Source organism: Phascolarctos cinereus, unplaced genomic scaffold, assembly GCF_003287225.1.
Source record: "Phascolarctos cinereus isolate Bilbo 61053 unplaced genomic scaffold, phaCin_HiC Scaffold_1;HRSCAF=81, whole genome shotgun sequence".
NCBI classification, from domain to species: domain Eukaryota; kingdom Metazoa; phylum Chordata; class Mammalia; order Diprotodontia; family Phascolarctidae; genus Phascolarctos; species Phascolarctos cinereus.
Genome location: NW_027555514.1, coordinates 101,446,001 through 101,460,366, shown reverse-complemented (window position 1 = coordinate 101,460,366; position 14,366 = coordinate 101,446,001). Strand labels below are relative to the sequence as shown.

The 14,366-nt window shown below is 38.9% G+C and overlaps 1 protein-coding gene across 1 annotated transcript in view; it reads left to right on the top strand.

Moving 5' to 3' along the window:
* Positions 1–14,366, top strand: part of LOC110216253 (maltase-glucoamylase) — a 154,067-nt gene that overhangs the window by 69,162 nt on the left and 70,539 nt on the right. The window contains 10 exon segments of the mRNA XM_020998063.2: positions 213–323; positions 1,734–1,796; positions 4,679–4,813; positions 5,933–6,020; positions 9,055–9,193; positions 9,716–9,849; positions 10,091–10,125; positions 10,230–10,346; positions 10,936–11,084; positions 12,232–12,316. Of these exon segments, the coding sequence (XP_020853722.2) occupies positions 213–323; positions 1,734–1,796; positions 4,679–4,813; positions 5,933–6,020; positions 9,055–9,193; positions 9,716–9,849; positions 10,091–10,125; positions 10,230–10,346; positions 10,936–11,084; positions 12,232–12,316 (1,056 nt within the window).

The window sequence follows — 14,366 nt, the reverse complement described above, 5'->3', positions numbered from 1 at the left end:
TGTATTGATCACTATGTTATACTTAAGGAAACTTAACAGAAGAGAAATATGTTTCCCAGAATTCATAGCGGCTCTGAAGTTCAGTGTGAGGCTCTCAGATGTTGCTAGTGACTCTTTTTTCCTCTATGAGGGATTGCTGTTATCCTTATCCATGAGTGATTCTATCTCTGATACTATCATTTCCCCAAGTAACTATTATTCTTTGATTCCAGGACCCAGCCATTTCTGGCAACGAGACCCAGCCATATCCTCCATTCACTCGTGGACTCCAGGATAACGTGTTCATCAAATGGCCAGATGACAGTGACATTGTTTGGGGAAAGGTAGAGTTGGGGAGTAGACATTCTGATTCTATCCTATGGATACAAACATGAAGGAATGTCAGTGTCTTTATGATAAATGTAATCTAATCCAACAAGCACTGATTAAGCTCCAACTAAGTAATTGTGCTAGATGTTGGAAATACAATGACAAAAATAAAATATCCCTTGCCCTGAGAGAGCTCATATTCTATTGGGAGTGGGGTAGAGAATAAAACATATAAACAGATTAACATAAACATATTTTAGAAAGGAGAAGAAAGCAATAACAGTTAAGGAATCAGGAAAGGCTTCCTATAGGAGATTTCATTTGACTTGAGCTTTGAAGGAGCTAAGAATTCTCAAAGGTAGAGTGAGAAAGTTAGAGGTAGAGTTTTCTCTAGGCATGGAAGCAACCTATAAAAATGTATGGATTCAGAAGAGAGAATGCCAAATTTCAGGAATAGCAAGTAAATTTTACCAGAATGGAGATTGTGGAAATATTTGCAGTAAGCCTGGAAAGGTAGTCTAGCGCAAGGGTTTTAAAAGCCAAAAGGAACTTACATTTTTATCCAAGAGACACCAGGGTAGAATAGAAGAGGGGAGCAACTAGAAGCTAAGAGTCCGGCTAGGAAGCTGCCACAATAGGCTAGATCGAAGGTAATGGTGATGGTGGCCAGGATGAGAATAGTAACCATGTGAATGTAGAAAAGAGACTGGATTCTAGCAAAATTGTGGGGTTAGACTTGGCAGTGAAATTGGAGATAGGAGTGGGTTGAGGAGGGAGAGGGAAGAATTGATTTTGACTCTGAGGTTTCAGACCAGTGTGGTTGATAACATATTGTTCTCTTCAACAGAAATAGAGAAGTTTGGAAGAGAAATGGGTTTAGAGACTTTTCCTTAATGAGTTTCATTTTGTGCATGTGGAATTTGAGATGCCTGTGGGAGATAGCCAGCAAGTAATTGGTAATATGGAACTGAGGCTCAGGGGAGATATGAGGGCTATCTACATAGAAAAGTCATTTATGTAGAGATGAAAATTGAGCCCATGGGACTGATGATAATACTGGGAAGGTCCAAAGTTAGAAAAGGAGAGGGCCCAGTACAGAGGTTTGGGGGACACTCACAATAAGGGGGAGAGGACATTGATGATGATCCAGAAGAGGAGAACCAGAATAGAACAGTCAGAAAAAGCAAAGGAGAAGAGAGAATCCAGGAGGAGAGGACAATGAACAGAGATTCTGTGTGTGGAGGGCACTAGGAAGTTTCCTCTAGCAAGACTGATTCCAGGGTCTTCTTTTGTTTTCTCTTAGACTCTCATGAAATGTGCTAGTTATGTGCTCCCAGACCCAAGATTTATTCTTTCTTGGGAAATACCATGTTAAGGTATTATTTTTAACTTTTTTTTTTCCTTTCCTCTTTCTCCCTCTAAAGGTCTGGCCAGATTTGCCCAATGTCATTGTCAATTCATCTATTGATTGGGACATTCAAGTGGAGGTAAAACTTTTTTTTGGTTGTTGTTAGTTTGGGATATAGTGTTTATGTTTATAGGAAGGGGAACTCTACTATTACAATTATTCAAGGACTAAAGCTATGGAAAAGGTTGAAATTCTGTTTTTCACTACTGTACTGGCCCTGGCATTCCAACTGGACATCACAAACATATATTAAACGAATAAATGAACGTAGAGTTATTCTGTCCCATTGATCAATTTTAACTCCAAATTTAGATTAAAAGACATTCTAGACATTATTTTTCTGAATCTGAGCATGAGCCTGGGTTCTCTATTGGTTTTAGCTTTTACAGAAGGGTTCACAAGGTAGAACTAAGATTAATGTATAACTTATAAAGAGAGAGATTATAGCTCTGAGTTGTCATTGGCAGACTCTACTCAATTAGAATAGCTTATGCTGCAGAACCAGGAGAACATTGTACACAGTAACAGCCACATTATGTTATGACTGACTTTGATAGACTTAGCACTTCTCAGCAATGCAAGGATCTAAGACATCTCCAAAAGTCTTATGATGGGAAATGATATCCACATCCAGAGAAAGTACTATGTAGTCTGAATGCAGATTGAAGCATACTATTTGCTCTTTTTTTCCCTTCTGTTTTGTTTTGTTTCATCTTTCTCATTGGTTCCTCCTATTGGTTCTAATTCTTCCTTACAACATCACTAACGTGAAAATATGTTTAATAAGAATGTATATGTAGAGCCTGTATCATATTGCATGCCATCTTGGGGGGAGGGAGTGCAGGGAGGGGGAAAAAATTTAAAACTCAAAAGCTTATGGAAGTGAATGTTGAAAACTAAAAATTAATTAAAAAAAAAAGAATAGCTTATGCTTCACCTAGTCTTCTTCCAGATAGGCTTGGAAACATAACTAACTGTGCTCTGTCAGACCAACTCCACTGGTTCCCCCTGCATTTCTATGGGCATTACAGACACATTATACAAATTGATCACATGCATAAGAAACAAACAACTTTCTCTAGTCCTTGTAGGTTAAACATATTAAACAAGGTCTGGAATATTATAGATAGGTAGCATCAGTCCCCAAAATTATGGTTATCTTCTATGTTTCCCTTTTCCTGATTTATCTTTTTCTTAGATGCAAGCAGTTGCTAAGTCTTGTCAATTCCACTTCCTCAGCAGTTCTCTCATATGGCGCATTCTGTCTGTTCATACAGATTTTATCCTCATTCAAGCCCTCTTCACCTCTTGGCCTTCCATTCTTATTCTTCTCCAATTTATCCTTCACACAATTGCCAAAATACTACTCCAAAAAGTCACATGTTCTATGATATCACCCTTTTCTTTAAAATTGGCAATGGCTCACTATTACTTTTAGCATAAAATGTTGTCTCTTCAGTCTAGTATTTTAATATCTCCATAAACTGTCTACAGTCTTCCTTTACAGATTGATGTCATATTATTTCCCTATATATACTCTGTGTTTTGTCCAAACTAACACATCAGCTGTAATGTAATCCTGACATTCCACTTCCCTTCGACCTATCATCTCATTAGAATGTCCTTCCTTTTCCAGCAAACTCTTATAATCTTTAGTTTCACTGAAGGCTCAGCTCAGGTACCATTTCTTTTACTGAGCCTTTTCAGAGCCTCCTTAAATTATCATGAATTTGCTTCCTTCTACAAAAACACGTGCTTTCCTTCCCCCAAAGAGGTGATATTAGTTAGCCCTCCATTCACTCCTTGGAAACTAAATTTTGTAGACTCTCTTTCCCACCCTCTTCAGTGTTAATCCCCATTCTCTATCTCAACATGTGCTAGTTAATTCTCATTCTCTGGTCCCATATCTGCCCAGCCATTTTCCAAACAACAGCTGTTGACTGACCAGTGAGACAGTACCTGATAACAAAGCTCTTTTGGGAAATTTTGTCTGCAATTCCAGATAGACAGGAGTCTAGGTAAGAATACTATGACTCCATTAGAGCCATCTGACTGGTACTATTAACTACTGGGAGAAGGAAAATATGGCATGACCTCTATAATATTGTATCTCTCTCAAAATAATGTTAAGTCTTGCATAGGCAGTTATTCTATTTTTAATTTGTACAGTGCCTTATACATACAAGGAACTTAATACATGTTTGTTGAATTAAATCAGGTTTTATGATCTACAGACATTTATCCATGATATATATGTATGTTTGTATCTTTGTGATTCAGAGTACTAGACAATCTGTAACTCTATGGAAAGTATTTGTAAACCATAACATTTGCACACCACTGAGCCTTAAAACAATCCTATGAAAATAATCCTTCCTTTGAAGGACATTCTAAGAATAGGGGACAATCTCTTTGAGAGTCTAAAGTCATGCCATTATGAATATACCCAATTCCTTCCAATCTTGGAATTGTAGGGCCTGACTAGCGCTTGAATGGTAGACTATTGGAATATTGGGTGCTGTTAGCTCAAAACATAATCATTTCTTCATGTAGCAGAAGGATCAGAGGTGTCCCAAGAGGCCATATTCAGGAGCAAAGGGTACAAATTTCAAACAGGCAAATTTAGGCTTTTGTCACACGAAAATATTTCTAACAATTAGAGCTGTCCGGCTCTAATGGGATGGATTGCTTCTAGAGGTGGTAGGTTATTCTTCCTTGGAGGTCTTTAAGCAGAGAGTGGATAAAAACTTTTCAGATATGTTATAGGAGAGATTCCTTTCACATTTACTTGGACTAGCCTTTCCAACTCTCAAATTTTGTGATTCTGCTATAAGTATTCAGTTGCTTTTTAATATTCTAAAACACATTGAGTTCTCTCAGAAATTATCTGTATTTATTGCAAAATAAATTTTGTCATTGACCTGACTACATCTGCCCTGGGGTTGTGTTTCATCTTTACAGATATACAGAGCTCATGTTGCCTTCCCAGACTTTTTCCGTAATTCAACAGTCATGTGGTGGAAGCGGGAATTGCTAGAACTCTACACCAATCCCAACGAGCCACAGAAGAGCTTGAAGTTTGATGGAATGTGGATTGTAAGTGTATATGTCTGAGTAAGTGTGCATATATGTGTGTAGACACTGTAAGATTGCATATGATTGTGCATTGCCATATATGTGTGTAATTGGCTTTCAGGCACTAAAGAACCAAGAAAGATTTTTTTAGCACTTTTTTTTTAAAGACTTCTTTTATTTGATCAAGCACAAATACTTTTGTTTTGGTTTATCTTGTTGTTTTCGCGGGATGTCCCGATCTTGCCTAGGCTGAAAATGTAGCAGCCTTTCATGGGCCTGATCTCACCACTGATGGCCATAGAAACTAACCTGCTCTGTTTCTGACCTGGGCTGGTCCATTCCTCCTTAGTCAGCTTGGTGGCTTCTACTCCTGGGGGAAGGGGTGTAGACAATCCAAACAGCTTTAGCCCTAGTATAACTTAGATTTCCTGAGTTCAGTGAATCCATCAGCCGTGCCAGTATTATAGTCATACACCATCATGCCAGACAACAGTTCAAATTATATCCCAGCAAAAACTCACATTAAATTCTATGGCTTGAAATCTGTCTAATGCACCTGCAAGTCCAAGAGCTTTAGTCTTGCTTTTACTGGAACAAACTCAATTATTCCTGTGAATGTATTTTATTCTCCATCATGGTCTGACAGAAACTATAGCTTGATCCTTCCAAGTGATTTCTATTAGCATTTGAATCAACCTTCTTGCATCATTAATGCCTCCACATTCTGAGTGTATTACTATTGCTTGAGGTGACAGGATGATTAACATATGCATACATTTAAGTAGGCAGCAAGGTAGCATAGTGGACAGAGAACTGGACTTGGAGTCAGGATAGCCTAAATTCACATCTGGCCTTAGACAATTACCCTCTGTGTAACTGTGGGCAAGTCACTTGACTTGTCAGCCTCAATTTCCTGATTTGTAAACCAGGGAAAATAATAGCACTTACTTCACAGAGCTGTTATATGAAATACCTCATTTAAAACTATGTAAAATTTCAAGTACTATATAAATGCTAACTATCATGATACTGCATATTTGTGTATATGTATATGATATAAAAATATGATTACATTACCACCAGTATATGTGTACATAAATACGTATGTATATAAAACATAGTATTGTTTTAAATTTTTAGGACATGAATGAACCAGCAAGCTTTGTGAATGGAGCAGTTCCTCTAGGCTGCACAAATACCATGCTTAACCATCCTCCATATATGCCCTGTAAGTACATTTTACTTTCTGTTTGGAAGAATAGTACTTAGGCTCTTGTTGAAGAGACTTAAGACCACAACTTGCTTGCAGCCCAGCGTGGGCGTGGTCATTGCTCTGAGAATAAGTATACTGGCATGCTAAGCTATCTAGGTTCTTATAGAGTGATTTCAACAATGAGAGGTCATCTGCAAAGAGGAGTTTGGGAAGAAATGACGAGCTCTATTAGGCAGATCTTGATTTTTGTGAGGCAAAAGCTTTATTTAACTTTGAAAGTATAGTGAAAGCTTGAAAGGGATTCTCAGTGGTTCAATTTTGCTATCAATCCTCAATGAACTTTAGTCCAATTCAGTTCTATTGGCTGCAGTGCCATGATTGATGTCTTTCTCAGATAGGAGAAGAAATACATTTGGAGAATTTTAGGCTGAAAATTCCCCTAGAAAATATGTTGTGTGGATCTTCTGTGATGGTGAGGGTATCATTTTAATTTTACTTTCAATTTAATCCAGCTCAATTGTTTTTGTTTTTTAATTTTTGTTTTTATTTGGGAGGGTATGGAGGAAGGGAAACTGAAGACAGGGAGACCAGTTGCCTGTGAATAACCGTTGATAACCCTAGAATAAGAATGGTTATCTTTCATCTCATATTGCCTTGATTACAATATTCTTTTGGTAATTATATACCTAGTGTTGACAGCAAATGAGGTTTCAAAATAATGAATCTTATTTAAAAAAAAAAGTCCAGGACAGATGATTGTTTACATGCTTCTGAAGGACAGAATGATTAGTAGTATTATTCAGAATATGTAGAGAATTTGTCTGATATTTTCTCATTAGTCAAATCATTGAAAGTCAATTCCTTAATAATTTATCTAGGCTTACAGTGTCTAGAAGGAAGGCTGGGAGAGGAGATTGCCAAGACATCAAGCGGTTTGCTGTGTCTAGCTTCCAACCCCACTACTATTCCAAAACTGTTCTTCCAAATTTCTCCTTGGGGTCTAATGCATTGGCTTTTACTCATTCCTTATTCTTCTTAATTTCTTTGTAGCATTGGCATTGTTGATACCCCTTCTTTTTTGATAATCTCTGTCTTTGGCTTCCCTTATCCCCAGTTCTTTTGGATCTCCTTTCTTATCTTTAACTTCTTGTCTTTTTGCTTTTCTTGACATGTTCTTATTTCCATCTTCTTAACATAGGGATTTGTCAAAGGCTCTATCTGGATGTTCTCTCTTTTCCTTTCTCTTTCTCTCTATACAGGACTATACTAGTGAACTTAGAGCTAGTAGGGGCTTTAGGGTTACTCTACTCCCCAAGCACTTGTTTTATAGCCTTGGCCCAAAAGTTATTTGCTTGACAGAACAGTGTCTCAAATCAAGGCTTACTGATTCTACTATTTCCTTTGACAATCTCAGTCAGTCCCATTGCTTCCAACATGTATATCTAATTGAAGAGCTCTCAAATGTATATCTTTAGTGCTGCCTTTTCCCCCTGAGCTTTAGATTTGAATTCCTGAATTGCCTTTGCCTAGCAGACATTTAACATAGATGTTCCTCTGGTACCTCAAGCTCTATATCTATAAGTAGTTTCCTTATTTTTGTTCCTCTGCATGTTGTCCCTGACTTTTTTGTCTCTGTCAATGGTTTTCCCATTTTCTTCATTCACTCATTCTTTAAACTTTTGACTTCTTTGTACCCCACATATCTAAATTGTATCAATTTTGTTCCTAAATAGTGAATCCAAAATCTTAGCGCAAGAAAGGATCTTAGAATCTATCTAATATAGGGTCTAGAGTACTGAAATTGCAGCCAGGAGACCTGGATTTGTATCCCTGGTTCTACCACTTATCCATAGGACCATGGATTTCCTCATAAATTAAGTGCTAATAAGATACAGGGTGTTCCAAAGTCTTAAAACTGAACTGAAATGTGTAAAACCCCTGTATTTGTACTCTTTGCACCACAGTATTGGTGTGAGATTCAAATGGATATTTATGTTATCATTATGGGGAAAGGGGTAAGAAGGTGCTTTGGTCTGTATCTGTGTATACAGTGTAGAGAACTTGAGTACAAAAACTTCTTACCTGGATGCAGATTGTCTTTTGTCATTTGACATTTGTAGCTTTTGGTTTTAGAGTGTTGGCTGGAAGAACTGATAAATTAAATGATTTACTCAAGGTCATGCAGCTAGTTATGTGTCAGAAGCAAGACTGGGACTGAGATCTTCCTGGCTGTTAGGCTGGCCTTCGATCCATGACACCAGGTCGCCTCCTTGTTGAACTTAGAACACTATGGAAATGAAAACTATTATTATCTAGTTCAACTCTCTTGTTAAGGAAACTGGAAACCATGGAAGTAAAATGATCATGCACCCACTTAATGGTGTAGGTAAGGATAGAACGTCAGTCTCCTTCCTTCTTATCCGTGGTTGTTTCTGGCAAACCAAAATATTGTACTTCTAATAATTCTAACTACCACTGCTCCAATTCAGTCATTAACTTTTTTCTTACCATGTTTATTATAAAAGCTTACAGATTGATCTCTCTACCTCTAAACCTTGCCCTCTAATTGATCTCAGGCGTCAGCAGCTTAATCTTTTTGTTACATGGATATAAGTATTTTGTCCTATGGAATAGTGGAAAGAACATTATATTTGGAGTCAGAAGACTTGGGTTCAAATCCCAGCTCTGCTTCTTATTAGCTTTTCTGATCTTGTGGCTATCATTTAACTCTCTGGGCCTTTGTTTCTTCATCTGTAACATGAAGGGGTTGGACTTACCCAGTCTCTGAGGTTCTTTCTAGCTCTAAGTTCCATAGTCTATGGTCTATGCTCAGAAATCATCATCAGTTTTCCATTTCCTACTAGAGCTTAAATTCTATGGTCTAGTATTCGAAGCTTTATATATTCTAGCTCTGACCTACTTTTCTTTCCCAAACTCATACTCCATCCTCTCTCTTCCCTTCAGCTCTAGCTAGCTCCTTCACTGTCTCCAGATGTGAAGTCCTTGCCATTGTAGCGGGGATCTCACATCACTACATCTCTTTCCTCAGATCTGGAGTCAAGAGACAGAGGCCTGAGCAGTAAGACCCTGTGCATGGAAAGTCAGCAGTTCCTGCCTGATGGAAGCCCAGTGAGGCACTATGATGTGCACAATCTCTATGGCTGGTCCCAGACAAAGCCCACATATGAGTGAGTCCCTGCCTCCCTCTCTGTGAGGCCCATATGTCAGGTAGTGGGTGGACAGAATTGGGGTTTCTGACAACAGATGGATGGTCCCCAAGTTGCAATAAATGAAAAGCAAAAAGACTTTGCTCTTCTCTTTCTTGCCCTCAAACTAAACACAGTCTTTTTGTGTGTTCACATAATGAGTATTAACCCAGAATTAGTCAATAATGTACATCATCAAGGAGGTAAATTCACCAAAGAACTGAAGAAAATGAAAACCCATCCCCTGATATACTTATTTCAGTCTAAATGTAATATTTTTACATTATCTGGAATTCATATATACAATACATCATGGTTCTAAGTTTTTTACCTGGGATGTTGGGTAAAGATTGTACTGTGACTCTGATTTTCTGACTTGTCCATTTTTGTCAGCTAGGGAGAAGATTTTTATCTTATAGTCTCAGCTGCAGAAGCTTTCTGATGGGAGGAGCCCTCTGGCCACCTCCAGATTGGCTTCGTGTCTCATTTCTGTTCTCTTATTAGAGGAGTGCAGGAGGCCACAGGAGAGAGAGGAATCGTGATCACTCGCTCAACCTTTCCATCCTCAGGACGCTGGGCAGGACATTGGCTGGGAGACAACACAGCAGCATGGGACCAGCTTTATAAATCCATTATTGGTATGTATGGACCTAATTCTAATAAATGGAATAGAATGAAGCTTTTGTGGTCGGTAAGTGTCATCATTTTTCTGGATGTTAGATAGAACAGAGAAGTGTCAGATTTTTGTCTATTGTGTCATTCCACTTATATCTTTGGATGTTTCTTGATCAGCTATTCAAGTCAATGAGTGAGGAAAGTTAGAGCTTGGTCAATTATCTCCAAGTGCCTCATCTGATACAGCTGTGATTCTTATTGCAGGCATGATGGAGTTCAGTCTCTTTGGAATATCCTATGTAAGTCTCACTTGGGTCAGCAGTTAAAATCCACTTTATCAGATTTCAGACTGCTTCAGAAACTCACATTTCCCATTCTCCATTTTTTTCTTTCTTGTTTTCAGACAGGAGCTGATATCTGTGGGTTCTTTGAAGATGCTGAGTATGAGATGTGTGCTCGCTGGATGCAACTGGGAGCCTTTTACCCTTTCTCTAGGAACCATAATACTCTTGGGCCCAGGGTGAGATACCAGCTTGTACCTCAGGCCTGCCCTCGTGCTAGACCTCAGGCCTCACTCTTCCCTCATGAGATAATATCCTTCATGACACAGAAAAATACATAACATGAGTTCTGTATTTTCTAGAGTAGTATAGAGTATCTCATTCCTATCAGAAATTCTAGAAAGAATGGTGATTGCAAGAAGAGATGTTGTTGCCATGCTAGAACGTTATAATGCCAGGCTCCCTCCATCGTTTCATATATATGTGTTCTTTGCATGTAACTCAAACCCATTCCATTGTAATGTACGATAGCTGCTGAGCATGCAAATGTGTGGTCAGAATTGAATATCAGTCTTTCCCAGGCCATATTTCTGGATCAGGGTAAGAGTTAACTTTGTTCAAGGTCCCTCAGGCATAGGGGATAAAAGAAGCATCAGGGATTCTTCCTGGGTTAAGGCCAGTGGTACCAGCCCAGGAGTCATGAAAGAAAAAGGGCAAGAATACAAACTGACTAGTGTAGGAGATATCTTCCAATTACTTTACCTCTCTTCCATTGGAGCAGGGTCAAAGGTTTGGGGATCTGTGAGTATTCCTTTTTTTTTGATTTAGAGACAGGATCCAGTGTCTTGGGATTCTGCCTTTGAGGATCTCTCAAGAAGTGTCCTTCAGATAAGATATACCCTCTTGCCATATCTCTACACCCTCATGCACAAGGCTCATGTTAATGGCAGCACTGTTATCCGGCCCCTTCTCCATGAGTAAGTGCCTTATGTTGCTGGGACTTTTGTTTGAAATCATTCTAGAATGAAGCATATCTATTATTGAGAGAGGCAACATGATTTATTGGAAAAGACATTGACCTTGGAGTTAGGACATTTGACTTACTTTCTTGGCTATAACATTTATTAGCTTATGACTGGCTAATTAGGAAAAAATTTAAAGAATGTTAACTTTAAAGAACTGCTTTGATTATGGAGACTCCAATAAATTGACCAAATATATTTTTGTCTTGTAAATGTGACCCTAAGATCCTTTTTAGTGAATTATCACTAGGATGAATCTTTTGCTTTGGTAGTTCTTTTGGGTCACATAATTAGTTTGCATAATGTTTTCAAGGTCAAGGATTTATGACCTTGATTTATCCTTTTGAATTTAGACAAGTCAGTTGACTTTTGCCTCCATAATACATTTACAGATTAATACTTTCAAGCTGCATTAAATATTAAGAAGTGTCCAAATGTGGGAGACACAACTGCATTTTAAACTATCTGCAGAAGCAGAAGAGCCACCTCACAGGTTTAGAGAAACTCCAAATAGCAAACAGTATTTTCACAAGCTAAATGGCAGTTTGAAAATATTGTATGTAATGAGGTTAAATCGCATCCCTGACTTTTTTTCCTCTAAGGATTATTCAGCTATAATTTTATTACCTTCCTTCTATAATCTACATAAATAGACACACAGACACATACGTGAATGATATTCACATTGATATGTGAATTCACAATGATATGTGAAATGATATTCCCATATAAGTTGATGAGCAGGTGTGGAGGGGTTACAAAATGCCTATGTTAAGGGTGATGAAATGTAAGGGTCTATATCCATATATGATAAATGTGAAAAGTATATATATCCTCACATTAACCCACAATGTACAAGGTAGTGAGTGTGCTTGGTAGAACCAGACCAAGAGAAAGAAGGAAAGGAGCCAAGGAACCAAAAGTCTGCATTGCTTGGATGCAGCAGCCAGAGGATGCTGAGTCTGGGCCACTGGTCTGACCTGATCTGTAAGGCTCTTTAGAACCTTAGAGCTCAAAATCTGTATGTTTATGTGACCTGGGAAAGTCTTTGTCCATGACTTTGAGGAGAACCCGGATTGTAATACCTTGTTTCTCTGCTCAGGTTTGTAGAAGACAGTAACACCTGGGACATATTCTGTCAGTTCTTGTGGGGACCAGCCTTCTTAATCAGCCCTGTCCTGGAACCTGTGAGTATAGAGGCCTTGGATTGTATAGAAGATGCTGAATGAGAGGCAAAGTGATGTAGTGGAGTGGGCCTTGCTTTTTTTCTTAGAGTTATGGAACCTGAGTTCTAGTGCTTGCATTCGTGCTGACTTGGCATAATCTATAAAGTTGGGAGTTCATGATTAATCACCCTTGAAGGGTTATTGGAAGGTAAAAAGTTGGTGACATGTATTTAGAGACTTTGTCTTTTGGGGGAGCACTTCTCCTTAGATCACTGGTTGAGGCAGGGGAGTTAGAATAATCTTTGCTTCCCAGATTGTCTCCCTTCCTCCCTCATTCAGTAATTTTTTTCCTTTGAGGTTCATGCTATACATATCTATTACCTAATCAAAATCCTTGTAGCTATTATCTATAGATCTCCCTACCCCCTGCCCCTCAATGAGTTTGATACCTGGCTTACAATATTTCTGTCTTAGCCAACTTCTGCCCCTATACTAGGAGACTTCAGCAAAAGTGTTGATCCTGCCTCAAATATCCTAATCACTAAGTTCCTCAACCTACTCACATCCCATGAGCTACTCCTCCTGTCCACCTCAGCCACACACAAAGATGATCTTGCTATCACCCACATGTTTAACAGTTCTGGAATCCCATTATCCAAACATAATCTATTGACTTTTCACCATTCCCTTTGCCTTCCCTTACATAACACTACTCTTACATAACAACAAGGGCTTCCAATCCCTTGACCCCTCAATTCTCTCCCAGGCCATCTCCCCTGCACTTGCTGCTGTCTTCTCTCTATCTTGACTCCTTGATGAACCGATTCAACCCTATACTGTTTTCTCCTCTCTTGAATCCTTAGCTTCCTTTACATCTGACTGATTATGCCCAGCCAAGCCTCAGCCTATACATGTGCTGCTGAACAAAAGTGGAGAAAATCATGCAACCCTTCTGATTGGGTCCACTACAAATTTATGTTATATAACCTCAACTGGGCCCTCACTGCTATTAAATAATCCTATCATATTAACTCACTATTGTGCTCTGCATAGTGGCTTTTCTAAACCTTTTCATCCATCCTTAAGCCTCCCACGGCTTCTCATCCCCCCATTCTCTCAGCTGAGAACCTTGTGCCATATTTTACAGAAAAAAATTGCCATGAATTCCCTCTTCTCCCCTCTTCCTCCTCTTCTGTCACTCAGGTGCCTTCTGCCACCTTCTCCTCTCTTACTCCTACCTCACATGATGACATGGCCTTATTCCTCACCAAGGCTAACTCTTCTACTTATTCAAATGATCCCATTCCATCTCATCTCCTCCAACAGATTACCTCTTCTTTGATCCCCACTCTTTCACTTATATTCAATCTCTCCCTCTCTACTGGCTCATTTCCAACTGCCTATAAACATGCCCATGTCTCCCCCATCCTGAAAAAAACCCTCACTTGACCCCTCCATCCCTGCTAACTATTGTCCTGTATCTTTTCTGCCCTTTGTAGCTAAACTCCTAGAAAATATAGGTGCTTTCACTTTTCTTTCCTCTCATTCTCTTTTTAACCCTTTACAACCTGGCTTCTGACCTTATCATTCCACTAAGACTACTCTCTCCTAAGTTACTAATGATCTCTTAGTTGCTAAATCCAGTGGTCTTCTCTCAATCCTCATTCACTTTGACCTCTCTTCAGCCTTTGAAAATCTTGATAACACCCTTCTCTTGATACTCTCTTCCTTCTAGGTTTTCAGGACACCATTCTTTCCTGGTTATCCTCTTACCTATCTGACCACCCCCCTCTTTCCTTTGCCAAATTCTCCTCTAGATCATGCCCTTTAACCATAGCTGTCCTTCAGGGTTCTGTCCTGGGCCCTCTTTACTTTTCCCTCTATACTACTTCACTAAAGTGATTTTCCTAAAATATAGATCTGATCACCCACCTCCCCTTACTCAATAAACTCCATGGCTTTCTCTTGCCTTCAAGAGCAAATACAAAGTGCTGTTTGGCATTCAAAGTTCATCATAACCAACCCCCTTCTTACCTTTCCAGTTTTCTTACACCTTACTTCCTGACACATA